At 43.0% G+C, this 22613-nt stretch overlaps 1 protein-coding gene across 6 annotated transcripts in view; it reads left to right on the forward strand.

The window, feature by feature from the left end:
* The window catches only part of LOC132781758 (ankyrin repeat and fibronectin type-III domain-containing protein 1-like), a 343353-nt gene that overhangs the window by 263678 nt on the left and 57062 nt on the right, over positions 1-22613 (forward strand). For all 6 annotated transcript variants that reach the window (XM_060786193.2, XM_060786191.2, XM_060786190.2 and 3 more), the window contains one exon: positions 554-682. In XM_060786193.2, coding sequence (XP_060642176.2) covers positions 554-682 — 129 coding nt within the window. The remainder of the gene's footprint in view (positions 1-553; positions 683-22613) is intronic.

The following is a 22613-nucleotide window of genomic DNA, read 5'->3' on the forward strand; positions in this document are numbered from 1 at the left end:
ATCCAGTTTAAAGCAGATAACGTGGATTATACATGGCAGTATAGATGGGGCCTTGGAATGCAGTGTAACCTCATTGATGATTTACAGCCGAATGCTTTTTATGTCAAAGAGGTTTATATATAGGGGAGTTATATAGGATATTTGATTTTAACTATGTCTTAATTTCTATATTGTATGTTTTGTATGTTGTAAGCCGCCTTGGGTTTGCTTGCGGAGAAAGGTGGGGTAAAAAAATCTTAAAATAACATAAATAAACAAACTATACTGCTTTGTAATGCAGTTCAAAGCAGCTAAACCACATTCGGAAACTGCGTCATGTGGCAGTATCGATGGGACCAGAGAAGACTAAAAGACCTTGCTGAATCAGGAAGAACAATTTGCTGATTTTCCCTTAACACTGAAGCTACATCGCAGTAAGGGCCTCTTGGGCTACTTGGGTGCAATACTAAAATACGGCATGCATAGAGGTCAGCAGCCCTTCACTCTGCCCTTGCCAAATGTCCTAATTTGCGATCCTGCTGATGTTAACGCTTCTCTTTACCACTTCCCCCAGGTCTGAGGGCAGCCTCTCTAAGTTCACGCACCGGCTCTCAGTTAAGCAGAAGCAAGAGAAGAGGAGGAAAGCAGAGCATGGCTCGGCCGATCTGCCTGCCTTCCGCCCCCGGTCGCTGAGCGTCGAATGGTAAGTAAAAGATGCGCAGTGATGGGCCCAGGGCAGAAGGAAGTGCGTCTCCTCCATTGTCGCACCTGAGCGCTTCTGCTGCCATCTTGTTCCTAGTACTCCTTTCCACCAAAAATCACCAATGAAGCCATGCTACGCCTGAACCGGTGTCTGGAGGCAGTAATGGGCTGGATGAGGGTGAACAAATTGTACTGCTGGTCTCATGTAAGACGGATCCGGGAATAAGGTCACACTCCCCCTGAAAACTCCGGTTTGCAGTTTAGGGGTGATTCTGGATTTCTCCTTAAACCTGGAAGCACAAGTGGTGGAGGTTCCCAGGGTTGCTTTTGCACAACTTAAACTGGTGCACCAACTGCACCTGTTCCAGGAAAACTCTGACATGGCCACAGTGGGACACACCCTGATTCCATCTCTCCTGGGCTACTGTAATGCACGCTATGTGGGGCTGCCTTTGAAAATGGTTCGGAAACTCCAGTTTGTTCAGAGATCAGCAGCTAGGCTGCTGTTGGGAGCAAACATAAGAGAACACACCACTTTGCTCCTTAAACAGCTGCACTGGCTCCCTATTAGTTTCTGGGACCGATTCAAAGTGCTGGTGTTGACCTTTAAAGCCCTTCATGGCATTGGTCCAGATTACCCAAGAGACTGAGTTCTTGTATATATGCCAGGGAGATCTCTCAGGTCCAGGGGGGTATTTTTAGTGTCATTAAGGAAGTGGTCTGCAAAAACTTAGAAAGGAATGCACTCATCCCTACTAGTCAACATGGAATTATCAAAAACAAGTCATGCCAGACTAACCTGAACTCTTTTTTTGATAGAGTTACAAGCTGGGTAGATGCAGGGAATGCCGTGGATGGAGCGTATCTGGATTTCAGGAAGGCCTTCCTTTGACAGAGTTCCCCATGACCTCCTGACAAGGAAACTAGTCAAATGTGGGCTAGGCAAAACTATGGTTAGGTTGATCTGTAATTGGTTAAGTGAATGAACCTAGAGGTTGATTCTCCACAATGCTTCCTCTTCATCGTGAAAGGAGGTGACGAGTGGAATGCCATAAGCAGAGTTCTGTCATGGGCCTGGTTCTGTTCAACATCTTTATTAATGACTTAGATGAAGGGTTAGAAGTTATGACCATCAAATTTGCAGATGGGAGGTAGAGCCAATACTCCAGAAGAGAGGAGCAAAATTAAAAATGATTTTAACAGATTAGGGAGAAGATTGGCCAAAATTCAAAGTGAAGTTCAACAGGGACAAATGCAAAATACTCCACTTAGGCAAAAAAAAAAAATGAAATGCAAAGAGACAGAATGGGGAACTATCGGCCAGTTTCCAATCTCCCCTTCTTGGGCAAAGTCTTGGAACGTGTGGTGGCCTCACAACTCCAGGTATTCTTGGGAGACACGGATTATCTAGATCCGGCACAGTCTGGCTTTAGGCCGGGACATGGTACCGAGACAGCCTTGGTCGCCTTAGTGGATGATCTGCGCCGGGAGCTCGACAGGGGGAGTGTGTCCCTGTTGGTGCTGCTGGACCTCTCAGTGGCCTTCGATACCGTCGACCACGGAATCCTTCTGGGACGCCTCGCGGGGATGGGCCTCGGAGGTACTGCTCTGCAATGGCTCCGGTCATTCCTAGAGGGTCGATCTCAGAAGGTGTTACTGGGAGACACCTGTTCAACCCCACAACCGTTGTCTTGTGGGGTTCCTCAGGGCTCAATACTGTCTCCCATGTTGTTCAACATCTACATGAAGCCACTGGGTGAGATCATCCGGAGTTTCGGGGTACGGTGTCATCTGTACGCGGATGATGTTCAGCTCTATCACTCCTTTCCACCTGCTACTAAGGAGGCTGTCCAGGTCCTGAACCGGTGCTTGGCCGCTGTGACGGTCTGGATGAGGGCGAACAAATTGAAATTGAATCCAGACAAGACAGAGGTACTCCTGGTCAGTCGCAAGGCCGAACAGGGTATAGGGTTACAGCCTGTGTTGGATGGGGTCGCACTCCCCTTGAAGACACAGGTTCGCAGTCTGGGTGTGACCCTGGACTCATCGCTGAGCCTGGAACCCCAGGTTTCGGCGGTGACCAGGGGAGCATTCGCCAGCTGCGACCGTACCTTGGGAAGTCTGACTTGGCCACGGTAGTCCACGCTCTGGTTACATCCCGCTTAGACTACTGCAACGCTCTCTACGTGGGGTTGCCCTAGAAGACTGCTCGGAAGCTTCAAATGGTCCAACGTTCGGCAGCCAGGCTACTAACAGGAGCGGCACTCAGGGAGCACACCACTCCTCTGTTGCGCCAGCTCCACTGGCTGCCAATCTGCTACCAGGCACAATTCAAGGTACTGGCTTTAGCCTATAAAGCCCTAAACAGTTCTGGCCCTACTTACCTCTCCGAACGCATCTCCTCCTATGAACCGACTAGGACATTAAGATCGTCTGGGGAGGCCCTGCTCTCGGTCCCGCCCGCATCACAGGCGTGGTTGGCGGGGACGAGAGACAGGGCCTTCTCGGTGGTGGCCCCTCAGCTGTGGAATGCCCTACCTGTGGACATCAGACAGGCCCCTTCACTGCTGGCATTTCGGAGGAAGGTCAAGACTTGGCTTTACGAACAAGCATTTGGCTAAATAGTGCTATGAAACACAGTAAGATGGTACAACTGAACATAGGAACTGGTATAAAGGATTCTGATTGCGGATTCTGATTCTGATTTGTTTGCTGAGGCGCACGTCTATGATAATGTTTTTTGACTTGATATGTTTTGTATAATGTGTTTTTAACTGCCTTTTTGATGTTGTTGTGTTAACCCTTTACTATGTAAACCGCCTTGAGTCGCCATTTCGGCTGAGAAAGGCGGTATAGAAGTAAAGCAAATAAATAAATAAACAAATAAATTGACAGCAGTACATGGGAAAAAAATCTTGGAGTCCTCTTGCGGAACAAGTTAAACATAATCCAACAATGTTATGAAAAGCCAATGGGATTTTGGCCTGCATAAATAGGAGTCTAGTGCCTAGATCCAGGGAAGACATGCTACCCCTCTATTCTGCCTTGGTCAGACCACACCTGGAATCACTCTGTGTCCATTTCTGGGCACCACAATTGTAGGGAGATGTTGACTCTAAGCTGGAATGTGTCCAGAGGAGGGCAACTAAAATGATCAAGGGTCTGGAGGACAAGCCCTAAGTGGAGCGGCTGAAAGAGCTGGGCATGTGTAGCTTGCAAAAGAGAAAGCTGAGAGGAGACATGGTAGCCATGTGTAAATATGTGAGGGGAAGTCATAGAGAGGAGGGAGGAGGCTTGTTTTTTGCTGCTCTGGAGACTAGGGTACAGAACAATGGCTTCAAATTACAGGAGAGGAGATTCCACATGAACATTAGGAAGAATTTCCTAACTGTGAGAGAGAGCGGTTCAGCAGTGTGATGGAAGCTCCTTCTTTGGAGGCTTTTAAACAGAGGTTGGATGGCCATCTGTCAGGGGTGCTTAGAATGATATTTCCCTGCTTCTGGGTAGGGGGTTGGACTGGATGGCCCACAAGTTCTTTTACAACACTGTGATTCTATGATTCTATGGTTTACTTAGCCAGTGCAGCTAAAAACATTTGTGTGCTCTGAAAAATGAGGGAAAGTTTTATTTCCTCTCTCCCTCCAAAGTTTAGCAATAACTATATACTAAGCCCTTCGAATTCCTCTTGTAAAAAATAAAATAAAATTGGGGAAAGTGGCGAAGAGAGACATGAAGTATTGAGAAAACACTTGTTTCATTCATGTGATATTTACTAAAATAAGTACTTCATTATTACACTTTTTCTTCGGGGTGTTTTTCCCCCGCAAAGCTGGTGCCACAAAGTCCCCACTGTTACAGCTGTATGAAAGTGCTGTACCATCTCGGGCCATGGGTCCCTCCAGCCGTCTTGGATCTTGCCTTTGGCAAGGACCTGTCGGTACATTTCCAGAGGCCAAGTAGCCAAGTATTCAAGCTAGTTGCTGGAGTGGGGAGGGAGGGTGTTCGAAGAAAGTGGGCATGTGGAGTGAAAGAAGCATCCGGGCAACGCGTGTCTCCCCATTTGCGAGAAGAACTCTTCCTCCTGACCTGGTGCTCCTCACCGCTAACCAGATTTAAGGATTGCTTATACAGGTTGTACCACCCAACTTACAAACGCCTTCTAGTTATGAACAGGGCTGAGACAACAGGAAGTGAGAGGAATCTCCACCTCAGAAGAAAGAGAAATCCACTCCTGGAAGAGTCATTATTATGAGGGGGAAAGGGGTTCTCCACTGGAGCTTTAACACCAATCCTTGTTTTCACAACAAGCCACATTTTGCAAAATCCAATGATCACAGGGTTAGAAAGTGAATTGGAATTTGCTGAAGAAGGAAAACAGACAGCAAAGGGAATGTCACAGGAGTGTTAACCCCAAAACTATATTTGGCTGGAGTTACTTTTCAAAAATGCCCCTATTCCGACTTTCATACCAATTCCACTTAAGAACAAACCTACAGAACCCATTTTGTTCATAACTTGGGGACTTGCCTATATCTTGCTTTTAGAAAAAGAAAATTCTGGGCAAGGCTGGAAAAGTACAGAATTGGGATTTTATGATCACAATTAAGTCTTCAGCAGAGCAAAAACTGAAAGTTCTTTGAGAATTGTTTTAACTTCGGAAAGAGTTCTTCTTCTGACATTTGTTTCCTGGGTTTGGGATATCACTGCAAATAATGTGAGCATCAAGCTTTCAGTTATGGCTGCAAATAGACTGTTTATTGTATTGTCGAAGGCTTTCATGGCCAGAATCACTGGGTTGTTGTAGGTTTTTTCGGGCTATATGGCCATGTTCTAGAGGCATTCTCTCCTGACATTTCGCCTGCATCTATGGCAAGCATCCTCAAAGGTAGTGAGGTCTGTTGGAACTTCTGCAGGAGTCTACCGTATACCATGCAGCTGTGGACAAGTCTACATAGGGACCACCAAACGCAGCATTGCCCAAACACCAATCAAGGAACATGAAAGGCACTGCAGACTACTTCAACTAGAGAAGTCAGCCATAGCAGAGCATCTGATGAACCAACCTGGACACAGCATATTATTTGAGGACATAGAAATGCCGGACCACTCTCACAACCACCATGTCAGACTACACAGAGAAGCCATTGAAATCCACAAGCATGTGGACAATTTCAACAGAAAGGAGGAAACTATGAAAATGAACAAAATCTGGGTACCAGTATTAAAAAAACTCTAAAATTACAACAGCAAAACAACAGAGAGGAAACAAACAAGGACATCTAATCACCTCTCAACAAAAGATTGCCCCAGGCACTGCCAGGCCATCAAATGCTAATCAAAGTGGTCAGTTGAAACATTCACATCTAGCTCCAACAGACGAGTTTTTTGTCCCACCCTGGTCATTCCACAAATATATAAACCCATTTTCCTAGTTCCAACAGACCTCACTACCTCTGAGGATGCTTGCCATAGTTGCAGGCGAAACAACAGGAGAGAATGCCTCTAGACCATGGCCATATAGCCCGAAAAAACCTACAACTACCCAGATTGTTTATTGCCAAACTGTTCTGCCAGTCTGCCTCTTGCTTTTCCTTGGCTGCATGAGGCAGATACCAGGCTGTATCTAGCCAAGGTGCATTTATATTATGGATTTAATGCGCTTTGACAGCAGAGTAACTGCCACAGTTTAATGCTATGGCATTGTGGGAGGTGTAGTTTTACAAGGTCTTGAGAATTCTTTGCCAAAGACAGCAGGTGCCTCAACAAACTAGAACTACCTTGATTCCACAGCATTCTACAGTGTACATGCACCCGCAGTGACCTCTTGAAAAGATTAGAGCTGAGATGTCGATCTAGCAGAATGTCCTTATGATCTCCATTGTATCAGCGTCCAGCTAGATTCGGAGCTGCCATGGACCAGAATAGCCCTAGAGTTTGGAGATTTTGTTGGAGCCCCTGGTGGCACAGTGGGTTAAACCCCTGTGCCGGCAGAACTGATGACCAACAGGTTGCAGGTTCGAATCCGGGGAGAGCGCAGATGAGCTCCCTCTGTCATCTCCAGCTCCTCATGTGGGGACATTAGAAAAGCCTCCCACAAGGATGGTAAAACACTAAAACATCCAGTCGTCCCCTGGGCAACACCCTTGCAGACGGCCAATTCTCTCACACCAGAAGCAACTTGCAGTTTCTTAAGTCGCTCCTGACACGAAAAAAATGTTGTGTTTTGTTCAATGACAAATCTCTTCTGACAGGGTCACCTTAGGGCAGGTCTCCTCATACATTTTAAGGAGAGGGCTAGTTCAGTTCATAGTCCTCCAGACTATTGGGGGGGGGGGGTGCAGCCTATAGCACCATGTAACCACTTTTTTAAAAATCCTGTTCCTGATTTGAAAGTGTTACTCCTTTTTAATTGTATGGTACTTACTTTGAAAGTCGTTTTACTCCAGAAACTTAGTTTCTGTGGCACAGACTAGGTTCAATTGATTGAGACTCGATGGTGAGATGTTGACTGAAAAACGATCACAAAATGTGCTCAAGGGTGTCCCTCCTGCAGACACAAAGTTTTTGCAACCTAATAAACTTTTTCCATGTTTTTATGATAACATCAATTAGGAAATGGCATTTATAACCCAGGAACAAATGTGTTACAGAGTGTTATCTGTAGGACTACCCCATTCTATCAGTTCTTTCACATATGACACCAGAGGCCATGGTCGGATTTGCAACAAATTCCCATACCAGAAATTGCCTTTTTGATGCTGTTCCCCCATACCAATGTCCTTGTGAAGGAGACCCACTAGATTTATCCCACTGGCTTTCTTTATAACGGTAGTAAATCCTTATTCGTTCAGACCTTTGATGTACAAATTTCAGAATTAACCCCCCTCCCACACTGTTTATTTGTGGGTTTTACTGTTTAGATGTTAAATTTAGTTTTATTGAAATAACTCTAAATTTAATTTTATTAGTTTTAAATGTTGTCAGTGAGGTCTGAGCTAAAACACTATTCAGCAAACTTCAAAACCGATTTGTGGGCTTGGAGACCCAAAAAGCACTCTGAACTTCCTACCAAATGGGATTTAACCCACTCTTTCTTTGGCCAAATGCACCTTTTACACTGCAGAATTAAGGGAGACTGTCCCATCCCTCCAGGAAGATATTCACTTGATTGACTTGCAGCCAGGTAACTGTTTTTTCAGGCTGTTTTACTGCAAAGATTATCATCATCATCATCAACAACAATAACAACAACAACAACTTACAGCACAATGCCGGGATAGACATTAGGCAATGCTGCGCTGTACTCTCTTCCCTTTGCTGAGTCACAAGGGACAAACTCTGCCTGTGGTCATTACCCTCCTCCAAAACAGAGTTTCTTAAACTTTTCCACCCTTTTTGGCCTCAGAAATGTTTATGTGACTTTATCAAAACAGAACATTTACTGATTACAAGTCTGCATTGCAAGGCTTGCTAAAGAGGCTGATTTCCCTTGTTATGAAGTACAGCTGCAGCATCTTCTGCAGAGCCAACTGCAAACCCTGCACAATGGATTTGTGTAAATCTCTAAAACAGCAACTAGGTGGCACTCACTGAAAGCCCTGCACAACAGATTTGTGTAAATTTCTAAAACAGCCGCTGGGGTATTCGTAAAACTTTTATTGTTGCCAAATTTTTGAGACCCCAACATTGAGCAAAGGGGACCCCATTTGGGATTAGGACACACAGTTTAAGAAGCAGAGATCTCAATCAGTATAGGGGAACACTGTATTATAGTGGTTTCTGCTTTGACTCAGTCCTATATATCAGTTTTTTTTCACTTAATCTAATTTATTTATTCCTCACCATTCTTCCATATGGGAATCATGGTATTTTATAAAACAAAAAAAAGTTAAAATAATTCATTATAAAATAAACTTGAAGAAATATGGATGGCCACCTGTTGGGAGTGCTTTGTGTATTCCAGCATGGCAGAGAGGGTTGCACTGGGTAATCCCCAGGGTCTATTCCAAGTCTATGTATCAATCAGGAAACAGATCTATAGCCAAGGAAGCTATTTCAGCAAAGGAGTTGTATGTCCCTTATAACTAGTTCCAGCCATTAGCTCAGTCGTTTTGGAATGTTTACACTTCTGAATGGTTTTCAAAGTCGCCCCACATAAGACATTTGCAGAAGTGAGCATCTCTATCTAACTAATATTTAGTGACATGCAGGTCAAAACACAGAATAGGCACCGAAATTATGCAACAGCAAAAACAACAACATTGTAATCAATAGCTGATTACATTCTATGGCATTTGAGTGTAGCCGTATTTCATATCAAAATCAAGACATCTGCAGATTATCTGGAGAGAATGTTTTTCTCCTGTATATAAAATATTAGGTAGTCCTATTCTGAGAAACTTCAGGGCATCCTTTGTAGAAGCATAGCCTCAAGGGAAGATGTCTAGTGTCTAGCCTGTAAGTACAATGCTTTTGTTGTACTGAATGTTTATTGCACGAAATGGTGCAAAGGAGCTGCTTGCCAAAGAAAGAAGTTGGGAAAGAGAGAGAACAACTGGGAAATTCATAGAACTCAATATGCCTTCAGGTGAGGTCTTGTTTGAACTGGACCTCGAGCATCAATCAAGGCTTTCCAAAGTCTTTTTTTTTTTTTTAATCACATGGGCACTTTAAAAATTAGAGGCACAGTTGGAGCAAAAAATGTTTCTGTCTCCTCTGGAGTTCTTCACACAGTTCTCAAACAAAAGTGAAAATCGGCAGTGCCTTCTGAAGAACAGTGGAGTTGGCTGAAATGAAACTGAACACATTTTATGTTGGCCGAGCATTAAGTACTTGCCTGGGAACAATGGCCAAGATATGGGGTCATTTGTTCTGGTATTTCAGCAGCTTTGCATGATTTATGGGATGTTTTTGTTCTTCTGCTTGTCACTGTTCTAATATGTGCCCCTCAACTGCCCTCTCCTTTCTGTTTTTGTTCTCCATTTCATCCCAACCCCCCTTTCACAATTCCCTTAATAACGTTGGAGACTTGCTGCTTTGTGAAGTAATGGTATCTGTGACTTACTGAATTAACTGTATGGTATTGATCTTTAGCACCGCCCTTGTAATCTGGCCAATCTTGCGCTCCTGTGCTGGGCAGCCAGGCCTTGCCAAAATGTGGGGCAAACAGCAGGAATCGGTCCTGAAAAACCTAGTAACAGTTCAAAATTGTGGTATAGTGAAACCTTGACTTAAAAGTGCACCAACTTAAGAGTGATTTGAGTTAAGAGCCATCATCCAGCATGAATTTTGCTTTGACATATGAGCAACATATTGAGTTATGAGTGAGTGCCAGAGAACAGGACTTTAAGGGAGCAGCCTCCGGACCTTGTGCTCTTGTCTGCTTTGGGAGGGAAATTGCTGTCTGCTTTGCTCTTCTCTGCTTTGAGGAGGAACTTTGGGTTAGTTGATTCTGTGTGATTTTTATTCCTGGTCTGTTTGACTTCATGAAGAGAAAGAAGGGGTGAGAGAGAGCAAGAGAGGGAAAGAGGCAGGAAGGAGGAGAAGAGAAGAAGAAAAGGAGGCTTCTGCCTCTTCGCTTCGAGCTTCCTTGCCACAACTTTGCGCTTCTATCATTTTAAAGTTGATATTTATTTTTTATTGTTCCATGTGAATGCGCATTTATACATTATGTGCCACTTATAAAGTACATTTTCTTCTTTAAAACACATAACAAAAAATGGGGGGGGATTTTCAGGGCGCTGGAACAGATTAATGTCATTAGAGTGTTTTGAGCTAAGTGCGCGGCCATAGAACGAATTAAACTCTTAAGTCAAGGTATCACTTTATTTGATACCTTGCTATGCACAGGACTACTTTGATGAGCCAGGCCCTAAAAAGTTCCCAGTAAATCTGTCTCTTCATTTGTTTACTTATTCATCCATGTATCTCCCTGTTTATCTTTCTCTCTATCTCTCCATCTATCTCCATAATACATTAATCTTAAAGGTTCTACTATTTGCTCCCCCCCCCCCCCCCAGCCCTTTTTCCTTTTTTTGATACCATATCAGAATATTGGGCTGGGATTCCAGACTGAATCATCCCGATCTGTCCTTTGTTGGCGTTCTTTTGGAGACAATGCAATGGATATAAGTAACTGGTCGTGTGATTAATCCAATGCTTCTTTGTGTCCACAACATTGTAATTGCATATAATTGCAGTAATTAACTATTCTTAAATTCATATTCTTATTCTGCTTCATTGTATGTTATCCCACATGTCTTCAGACAGAGAAGAAGGTCAGTCATTTGAGATTATAATTATATATTTTTTCCTTTATCCGATTTACATCTGCAGAAGTGCGTATAAGTACCAAATGAGAGAAAGAGATGGATTTAGGTGAAAGATTTGGTACATATGGTGCACATGTCTCGTGACATAGACATTTAAAGATATTTTGTAACATCTATGCATTATCAGATATATACCTTTTCATTGCAACCCCCCCCCCCCCCCCCCCCCCGCAAACAGAATGACTTAAGATGGTCAACTGCTATTAGGCCATTGAATGCCATTCACTCCCTTGTCATTTTCCATTGTGGTTCATGGTCTCTTTTCCTGCAACTAGATCCCTAAGATCTATTTGTCAGATGCTAGCCGATGTACTTCACAAATTTCCCTTTTTTCACAAAAGAAAATCCAAATCTTTTTTGATTATCTGACTCCGGCAAGAGTAAATGAGCCATCTGGGAAAATAGCATATCAAAATAATGATGGTTTTCAAGGCGAATATTTTCCAGGTTCTCAGTGTTTGGGAGTTGGAGTCCGTTCCAGGATTCACTTGTCATTAAGAAAACAGAAACATATAATCATCATTTGTGGAAGTAAGCAGTAATGTTATAAGTTGCACAATGTCATTTTGCTGTTCCTGGCAAGTCAAGTTCCACCCCGATCCCTGCTGACGTCATATGGTCCCCCGCTGGAATTATCTCTCAGCACAAGCCATTTATTCCTCTCCATGCAACTCCATTTGTTGTGTACTTTCCTCCACAACACACATATATACAGGGAGTGAGCTGGTGCTCTATAGCTTTATCCTCTCTTTGCTTGATGTTGGGACTAGGCAGGCTTTGGGGTTGGCTGGATGGAAAGATTAATATCACAAGTCCCAATTGGAATTTAGGAGCTCCTGGTGGCACAGTGGGTTAAAGCGTTGAGCTGCTGAACTTGCAGACCGAAAAGTTGCAGGTTCGAATGTGGGGAGAGGCATGAGCTCCCACTGTTAGACCCAGCTTTTGTCAACCTAGCAGTTCAAAAACATGAAAATGTGAGTAGATCAATAGGTACTGCTCCGGCAGGAAGGTAACGGTGCTCCATGCAGTCATGCCAGCCACATCACCTTGGAGGTAGGCTCTTCGTCTTAGAAATGGAGATGAGCACCAACCCCCAGAGTCGGGCACAACTGGACTTAATATCAGGGGAAAACCTTTACCTTTACCTAATTGGAATTATGCTGTGATATTATATCCTCTGACAATCTTCCCTTTTTCCTATTGTAGTCTACATTTGATCTTTTAGCTTGCAAGCAGCTATAAAGTCAGGCCTATTTATTTTCCCTACAACAGTAGGCACACCAATGGCAATGCATCACCTAATGCATCATCATTATTATTATTATTATTATTATTAATATTAATATTAATAATAATAGATCAAGGTATCATCACCTGGGCCACCCTCATCATCAGATACACTGCTGGACAGAAAAACAAGAAAACTGATGACAATCAACTACTCATTACACCCGCATAGTGATGTTGACAGACTTGACCTGCAAAAGGTCCCTAAGACCAAAAGTAAAACAATTATATAATTGCAATAATGTATATTATGTCTTTGCTTAATTGCTACAACATTCAATATATAGGCATCTAGTACAAAATATACTACATGCAATTCTCTAAACCAAAAATTAATTTTCTTATGTGGTATAAACAACAAATTCTTACAGCAAAACGTACAGCTGTCTTAAAGGTTCTTTTGAAAATAAATTTATCAATAACAATACAAAGTCTGTAAATCTTTTTACAAGTCTCTTAATCCAGAGCTTCTTAATGTAGGTACACCGCTGATTCCTACAGTTGAATATATCCGTTTGTAGACCATATTTTGCTAAAGTTTGTCCACAGCAACACACAGTTTATCAGTCCTTTTTCAAAATCCACAGTTTGTCAACCACAACCGGTTTTGACTATATGCAGTCTTCTTCAGGTGGTAGTAGAAATCCAAAATAGTAAGTTTTGTAAAGTGGACAATTCTTCAAGTAAAGTCAATATATGAAGGTAAACAATGATGGGGACCTAAAGGGAACACATTCAGTGGCTAAACTTAATAAGGAAAGCAATTATCAAAAGAAAAAAAACACTCAGAACTAGAATCAAAATACTCACGTAGGTTCTTGTACAAAGGTGCTCTGCTTTTTAGTATGTTTCTGTGGCAAGCACAAGGGAAACAGGTGGAGATTCCAGTATATAAAGAGAAACTAATAGTGTATAAAGAGAATTTTAAAGGGGCCCCGTATAGCTGTCAGTGTGGGTGTGTTCTAGTCTGCAATAGTAAGTTACTCAAAAGAGAAACTTGTTTTAAGAAGCATGTGCCAGCTCACATAAAACACTGAAATGAAATAGAATCATTCAGACCCTTAGGATATACAATTTCAAGAGTAAAAATCCAAAAGGCTTCACGTTGTAGTAGTCTAGTAGATAAATCTATATTTATGGAGGATGTAACCACCTCTAAAACTAGGACCCTAAGTAATTCTGGACTATGTTTCATGTCATTGAAATGTTTGTATAGGCTTGAATCAACAGCCTGATTTCTAATTTGGCTCTTGTGTTTGATTATATGGATTTTAATTTGTCTGCTGGTTTGTCCAATATACATCAAGGAGCAGGGACAAAAGATTATGTAAATGACACCAATGGTTGTGCGTGTAGCAAATTGACGCAGTTGATAAATACTCTTAGTTTGAACATTTTAAAAAACCTTGGTTTGAATGAATTCCTGACATATGGCACAATGGTGATAAAGAAAATTTCCTACTAAATTGGGTCTAGTCTTCCTAATTTGTGAATTATAGTTGATATCTGAGTGTACCAGCATATCTCTCAAGTTTTGTGTCCTTTTGTGTTCTATCATAGGATGCTTTTCACAGCCTGGTATGCCCCTTATAAGTTGCCAATATTTCTTTACAGTTTTGATGACCTGTCTGGAGAAATTAGTTAATGTCAAAGGCCAGACCAATCTGTTGTCTGTGGACACAGATTTGTCTGCCAGCAGAGTGGTATATTGGATGCTCTGATGATGGCATTATCAATGAGATGTTCCAGATGTTGGCTATTAATTGATTTTTTACTGATGTTAAATTATGTTCAAAATCTTGTTGCCGAGTGCAATTGCATTTAATTCTCAGTATCTGAGAGTAAGGTAAATTGTTCTTTAAAGATGGTGAATGGAAACTAGAATAATGAAGAGGTGAGTTTCGATCTGTTGGTTTTCGATCATTATTAACCAATAGTCTATTGTTCAATTTGGTAACCAAAACATGTAAGTATGGAATGCTATTTGGGTCAATATGTCCAGTGAATTTAATGTCCAGGTGGATAGTGTTGGCCCATATCAATAAATCATGTACGGCTTGTGGATTATTCATAATGATAAACACGTCATCAATGTATCTAAAGTACTTAATCATGTGACTAAAGACAGGATTCTGTGTGGAGTTCAAAATAGATTTCATTTCTAAATTGTCCATAAATAAGTTGGCAATGGAAGGGGCAGTTGGGCTGCTAATGGCAACACCTTGAATTTGAAGATAAAATTGGCCATCAAATTTAAAGTAATTATTCTCCAGAATGACATCCAGCAAGTCTAAAAGGAAATGTGTAGGGGGATTTAAGTTGGTTCTAGAATCAAATTTATGCTTACATACTTCTCGTGCCTCTGATAGAGGAATGCTGGTATAGAGAAATGTGATGTCCATGGTCATTAATACCGCATCCGTGGGGAGGGCAAGCTGTTCAATGAGGGTGATGAAATGTTTTGTGTCTTTAATATAAGACCTAATCTGTTTCACATGCGGTTGTAGAAAGAAGTCAACAAATTTAGCCATTGGTTCAAGAATGGAACCAGAACTAGACACTATAGGTCTGCCTATCGGGGGTCTAATATTTTTGTGTATTTTAGGTAATGTATAAAATACAAGGATACGTGGATGTGTAGTAGTTAAAAAAATCTTTTCTTTCAGGTTAATGTACCCCAAGCTGAGACCTTTGAAAAGTATGGTTCTGATCATAAACTGTATGTGTTTAGTTGGATCGCCTTCTAATAACGAGTACTGTGCCCTCACAGATAATTGTCTGTGATCTTCTGTCATGTAATCAGTGCGATTCATGATAACAATGGCTCCCGCCTTATCAGCAGGCTTGAAAACAATATTTCTGTCCTAGGTTAAAGATTTAAGTAAATCCCATTCTGTTTTGGAGAAATTCGTACTGTACCTAACTCTGTTGGATATACGTTTGGTAAAAATCTCGTCACATACCACTTTCTCAAAAGCTCTAATACCCACATGATCTGTGGCAGGGATAAATGTGCTATGCGATCTAAATTGGTTACCTGGAGGATTAGGTGGAGGTCCAAAGCGGTGACGTAATCTAATCAAATGAAAAAGACTTGCTAGTTCAATACGAATCTTGAAAGGATTACCGTATATTCCGGGGTATAAAATGACGGGGGCTATAAGACGACCCCCCAATTTCAGCCGACAAAATAGTGCGTTGGGGATATACTCGCCGTTTAAGACGAGTCCCCAAACAGCGCGGCCCAGGCCTCTTCTTTCTTGGCGGCCGGCCCCCTGGGCTGCTTCCTGCACTGCTCAGGCTGCTCTCCTTCCTAGGCAGGCCTCGCGATAATCGCGTCTTCTCCCGCGAGAAGATGTGATTCTCGAGAGGCCTGCCTAGGAAGGAATGCAGCCTAAGCAGCACTCCTTCCTAGCCAGGCCTTGTGAGAATTGCGTCTTCTCCCGCGAGACATCTCGCGGGAGAAGATGCAATTCTTGTGAGGCCTGGCTAGGAAGAAGCGCTGCTCAGGCCGCTCTCCTTCCTAGCCAGGTCTCGCGAGAATCGCATCTTCTTCCGCGAGACAACGTTGTCTCACAGGAGAAGACGCGATTCTCATGAGCCCTGGCTAGGAAGGAGTACGGCCTGAGCACCATGGGAAGCAGCCCAGGGGCCCGGCATCCAACAAAGGAGAGGCCTGGGCCTGTGCAAAGAAGGCAGGAAGGATGGGAAGCCTGCCCGGGAGGCCTCCATGAGCAAGTCTGGTAATTTTTTATTATTTTAATTTTATACCCGGGATATTAGACGACCCCCAAAATTTTCTAAGGTTTTACATGTCTAAAAAGCCGTCTAGTACCTCGGTTTTTACGGTAATCCTGGGTGTAGGGACAGACTTGACCTGCCCAGAAAATCAGGAGGCAGAGGGCTCGGTAGAAGAAGAGAAACATGCACTGGCAGAAGAAGAGAAACATGTGAAAGGCAATCAAGAACCAACATTGATTGAAATCAATAGTAGACAACTGCTTCAAGTGCAAAAGATGAAGAGGGAATAGCATAAAAATACAATGCAGAGCAGGAGAGAAAACTGGCAAAAGAAGGCTCTCCATGGACAGTTCCTGGGAAAAATTGAGAGAAAATTGACAAAAGAAAAAACATGGATGTGGCACACAAATGGAACTTTGAAAAAGGAGACGGAGGGCCTGATTATGGCAGCCCAAGAACAAGCCATTAGAACAAATGCCATCATTACTTCCGGTGGGAATGGCGACGCGGATGCCTCGCTGAGAGAAAGCTCTCAGGGAGGACCAGCATTGTAGCGGCTAGGTTGAGCTTTGGCTCCCCACCTTTGACCGATTGAAGGCGAAGATGATCGCAAATCCCTCAGGCACTTCAAAAACCCCAGGAGGTTCCCTCCCTCAAGGAGGGAGTCCAGGGGTGTCCGGACGCTGCCAAAGGGGGAGCGGGCTGCTCCTCAAGGATAGGGCTCGGCTCAGCTCATTTAACCGCCACCATCCCATTTTTTTACTCAAGAACTGAAATAAGAATTATCTTTGGAGACCAGGCCTGAAAAAGTTACAGAAAATGAACATGTCAAACTACTCTGGGACTTCTGAATTCAGACTGACAGAGTTTTGGAGGACAATACTCCTGACCTCACAATCATGTTAAAGAGCTCCACTGGCTGCCATTTATTTTCTGGACCCAATTCAAGGTGCAGGTCATCACCTATAAAGCCCTCAATGGTTTGGGACCCGCCTACCTTTGTGACCGTATCTCCCTCCATGAACCAGCCCAAGCCCTCCGATCTTCGGGGGATGACCTCCTTTCGCCCCTGCCAGTTTCACAAGCTTGCCTTGTGGACACTAGGGAGAGAGCCTTCTCCTCTGTGGTCCCCCGACTCTGGAACTCATTACTTGGAGAGATTAGGAAAGCCACTACCCTAGAAACCTTTAAAAAGAACCTCAAAACCTGGCTATTCCGCTGCACCTTTGGTGAGTAGGTACATAACCTCACACTATTAACTCACGTTTCTGTCATTGGAGTACACGTCTGTCCCCCCTGCCCCCAGTGGGAAAGCTTGGTTCCAAAACCCTGTTTTTAAATTGAGCTCCCCTGGCAAATAACCTGCTCCTCCTTTTATCTCACCTGAGTTTTTAATCATTTTTTAATCATTTTGTTCTGTACATGTGGCCCGTCCATTGTCACTGTGGTTGTCATTTTATATTGCTAATGTATTTATATGTTTTTTTTTCTTTTATTATTATGTAATTATGATGTTGTTGCTTGTTGTTTGTGTTCTTGGTTTTACTTTGTTGTAATTTGTTGTTTGGACTTGGCCTCATGTAAGCCGCCCCGAGTCCCCATTGGGGGAGATGGTGGCGGGGTATAAATAAAGAGTATTATTATTATTATTATTATTATTATTATTCATTGAATTGTAGAATCATTTATTGCAGACTTTCCTAAGTGCATTTTGACATTGGAAGTGCGAAGGAACCAGCAAAGGCTGTAGACTGCAATTACAAAAACAGTATTTGTCACAGCGCTTTTCTGGAACGACACACACATTTCTTCGGCTTTCTTGCTCCACATCAAGAGTAATCATACTCATGTAAACTGAGGTCTGGCAGCCAAATCATGTTGCCAGTTATTTCAAAGCGGTATGTAAACGTTCGCCTGCTTCATATCTGCAGCATGCGGTCATGAATGTGCACTGGATTATTTCGCTCACCGCTTCCTTCCTTTTTGAATCATCCCCACAATCATCGCAACCACTTCCAGTTCGAACCCTCAGGGCCTAGGACCCCATCCCTTGTTGGCTGCCTTCATTGGACCCTGCATTTTGAGGGAGATCTCTCTCTCTCTCTCAAGTCCCAGCAGATTGGAAGAGGGCAAATGTGGTCCCTATCTCTCTTCAAGAAGGTAAAAAAGAATGACCCAAACAATTACCGTCCAGTCAGCCTCATCTTGGTAACAGGCAAGGTTCTGGAAAACATCATTAAGGAAGTGGTCTGCAAACACTTAGAAAAGAATGTGGTCATCGCTAATAGTCAACATGGATTTCTCAAAAACAAGTCATGCCGGACTATCTGATCTCTTTTTCGATAGAGTTACAAGCTGGGTAGATGCAGGGAACGCCATGGATGGAGCATATCTGGATTTCAGGAAGGCCTTCCTTGGACAAGGTCCCCCATGACCTCCTGGCAAACAAAATAGTCAAATGTGGATTAGGCTATATGTTTTATTGATTAGCCCATTGGCCGTATTAAAACATTTAACTAACCCATTTAACCCATATATATACAGCATACAACCCACATTACAATCAAAGTTAAAATAAGCAAGCTTTTAACAAGGGATCAAAATCCTGATCCAAATCAAATATCTGCATCACACCTACAATTTGCATCAATCAACTCCAAATATGCAGTTCTCAGCTGAGTTGCTTTAAATAGAAAAAGAGCCGTTTTATATGTTATTTTAGCATTTTTGCCAGCCAATAAAAATGTAGTTTTAATATAAAGGTTCCCAGTGAGTCTTTTCTAAAATGTATTGGAAATGTGGCTAGGCAAAACTACAGTTAGATGGGTCTGTAATTGGTTAAGTGAATGAACCTGGAAGATGATTCTCCCCAATGTTTTCTCTTCATCCTGGAAGGAAGTGATGACTGGAGTGCCATAAGCAGGGTTCACAGATTAGAGAGGTGATGGGCCAAAACTAACGAAGTGAAGTTCAACAGGGACAAATGCAAGATACTCCACTTAGGTAGAAAACATGAAATGCAAAGATACAGAATGGGGGATGCCTGGCTCAACAGCAGTATGTGTGGGAGAAGTATTGGAGTCCTTGTGAACAGGAAGGTGAACATGAGCCAACAATGTTACACAGCAGCAAAAACAAACAAAAAAACAAAAAAACAATGGGATTCTGGCCTGCATAAATAGGAGTCTAGTGCTTAGATCCAGGGAAGTCATGCTACCTCTCTATTCTGCCTTGTTCAGACCACACCTGGAATCACACTGTGTCCAATTCTGGGCACCATAATTGAAGAGAGATGTTGACTCTAGGCTGGAATGTGTCCAGAGGAGGGCGACTAAAATGATCAAGGGTCTGGAGAACAAGCCCTATAAGGAGCGGCTTAAAGAGCTGGGCATATTTAGCCTTCAGAAGAGAAGGCTGAGAGGAGACATGAGAGCTATGTATAAAGATGTGTGGGGAAGTTGTAGGGAGGATAGAGCAGTCTTGTTTTCTGCTGTTGTAGGTGGATGACCTACAAGGTCTCTTCCAACTCCACTGGCTGCCAATTTGCTATCGGGCACAATTCAAAGTGCTGGCATTAGCCTATAAAGCCCTAAACGGTTCCGGCCCTACTTACCTCTCCGAACGCATCTCCACCTATGAACCGACCAGGACATTAAGATCGTCTGGGGAGGCCCTGCTCTTGGTCCCGCCTGCATCGCAGGCGCGTCTGGCGGGGACGAGAGACAGGGCTTTCTCGGTGGTGGCCCCTCGGCTGTGGAATGCCCTACCTGCAGACATCAGACAGGCCCCCTCGCTGTTGGCGTTCTGGAGGAAGGTAAAGACCTGGCTCTTCGAACAAGCATTTGGCTAATCAGTGCAATGGAATATAGGAACACGGTGCAATCGAACATAGGAATATGGAACAAGGATTACGAGAAAGGATTCTGATTTGATGTTGAGGCAATATGATTATGATAATGATTGTCTTTTGATATTGATTGTTATGTAGAATGTATAATGTGTTTTAACCTGCTTTGGATACTGTCTTGTGATTTTGTATTATGTAAACCGCTTTGAGTCGCCTAAGGGCTGAGAAAAGCGGTATAGAAGTAAAGTAAAATAAATAAATGAATAAATAAATAGGATTCTATGAACATATGATTCTGACCCTTCTAATATATTCCTTCCTATTTGCGCATTTGGCTTCTGCATGCTTGATGTTCTGGCTTGCAGTATTCCCAAGTATTTGTAACCTTCATTCACTAGTAAGCTCTTTATTTCTTTGCCGTTTGGCATTGTTATTATTGTTATTATTATTATTGCCTTTTTATATACCCCTCCCTTCTGCCATGGTCTGGACTACATGCCTGGCACTCATTCCTCCTTTGCTGTTGGGTTTATTGAGGCGGGGCAACTGGGCTAAATCAGCTGGAAAAGGGCCTCCCATCCTGCAAAACTTGAACTGACTCCTCTCTGCACCCTCTTTTTTTGCCAAGTCTAATTTCTGCCCTTCTTGGGGCCCCTATGGAGTCTGCAGTGCCTTGGAGAATTCAGATACTTTCATCGCCATGAGAAGGTTGATATGGTCAGTGGACCAATCAATAAACAGATCTATCTATCTATCTATCTATCTATCTATCTATCTATCTATCTATCTATCTATCTATCTGCTGTGCCTTGGTCCCCAAGGAGCTGCCTTGGAGGGGCTTGCAGCAGATATATTGGAAAGAGGGAACATGCATTTCAACTAAGTGTTTGGGGGAGAAGGGCACACTCCTCCAGTTTCATAGTAATGACTGTGTTGCGAAATGATGCCTAGAAAGTGTGTCACCAACATTAAATGTCTGGAAAGCTCTGGGCTACAGATTAACAGTTCCTTTTGAGCCACAGAAGCACAATGTAGCTCTAAAATGTTACCACTTACTTAGGCCGCTTTTAATAGCTCAGGTATTTCTACTGTGCTCGGCAATCTCTTGGGAACTTCCATAGATTCTGGAGGCAATTCTCTCTTGAATTCTGTGAACAGGATCATCTCCCAGTTCCGAAAAGGTTCCCAAGGCCAACCTTATTTGATGGAGTAATTTATAGGTTTGGGCCACTCTGACTTGTTGCTCGGTTCTGATTTTGTTGTGCTCCTCTTGAATTTTTTTAACGCCGCAAGCTAATTATAGAGTATTTAAAGTTCCTCCAACAAAATAAAATGCCCAGGCACTGTAATTCTGACTGCAGCCTCAATTAGGAGATATTCCTGATGCAAACGCATCCCTCACAAAAACAAATAACCAAAGCATCTTGCATCCAGAGCCTGACAGCGTTCTTCAAACATACTTTTAAAATTAGATAACACGCATATACATATGCGTGCCCATGGATTTTGTATATACATATAGATACAGGAACTGCACCAAACGCTACAGAAGAGGATTTTACTTGAAAATATGGACAAGATTTGGAGGTGGAGAGAAGGAACGAGAAATGGAGGAGCTCTTGTTTTGGAGACACAGGAGAAATGTCAACTCAGGAATAGCTACGGGAGTCATCAGCATGGTCAGCTGGATGTGCAGCAAGTTCTTTGCGGGGCTCAGTATGTTGGATGGCCTGGAGAACAGCAATGCCTCGCTCTCTTGCAAGGCTAGTAGTGTTTCAGGCAGTCCAGGAGAGATGGGGCACACTGCTCTTTCACTGTGGATCAGAGCGAGAACAGTTGAGAGTTGGAATGTGTGTCCCTTGTAACCCTGGGCTGCACCGATTCCAGTCAGTCTGGTGCCGAGATTCGGGTTTCACGGCGGACTCTCAAACCAGCCATATTTAGCATGCACTCCTCCAGCCTGGTTGGGGAGGGGCAACCCACAGCACAACTAATAAAAAACAAAAAAGCCAAACAAAAACAATATAATCAAAGGGAACTATGTGTTCCCATAGCAAGAACATTTGCCCAACATTTCCTCACTTCGATATTTAATGTTAAGCAGCAATTAGGGGTTGGTGGTGAGGAATGCATTGGGGAAAACCCACTGAGCTCTCCAGTCCCTAATTTGAGGGAAAGGGAAGGAGACAGTCCCTCAAGCAAGGCAGACGGATTCTCCTCGCAAGGATGGTATGCTTGTCCAACCATACTTATTAAATAGGTGCATTGCTTTCCCTCCAAGTACACCAGCTGCTGATTTGTGCCAACCTCATCACCCTAATATTGGAACTTAACCTCTAAATGTACCTACTAAGCTGGCAATATATCAGCATCCCTTCTTCTCCATTTGTAGGTCTGATGATTTTACAAATATATACTGGAAGTCTGTTGGGGAAGTTATCCTGGGACTTAGGTTTGGGTGACGCACTGAAAAATACAGCTTGTGGGCAACCTATGAAGTTAATAAGGTGACCAGAAATTCTGTGACAGGGTGTGCCAGCTGCCAGGCTCCATGAGAGAAATGTATCCTGCCCACTGAAGGTCAAATGAAATGAGGTGCGCTGTGAAAGCATGTTGCACACTCCTTGCATACTTTTTGTAGAATTCCATTTTGAAAGACTGCTTTGTTATTACATAATCTGTATTATTAATTAAATAAGTGAGGTATCCAGGCTGGATCTTACTTA

Source organism: Anolis sagrei, chromosome X (genome assembly GCF_037176765.1).
Source record: "Anolis sagrei isolate rAnoSag1 chromosome X, rAnoSag1.mat, whole genome shotgun sequence".
NCBI lineage: Eukaryota > Metazoa > Chordata > Lepidosauria > Squamata > Dactyloidae > Anolis > Anolis sagrei.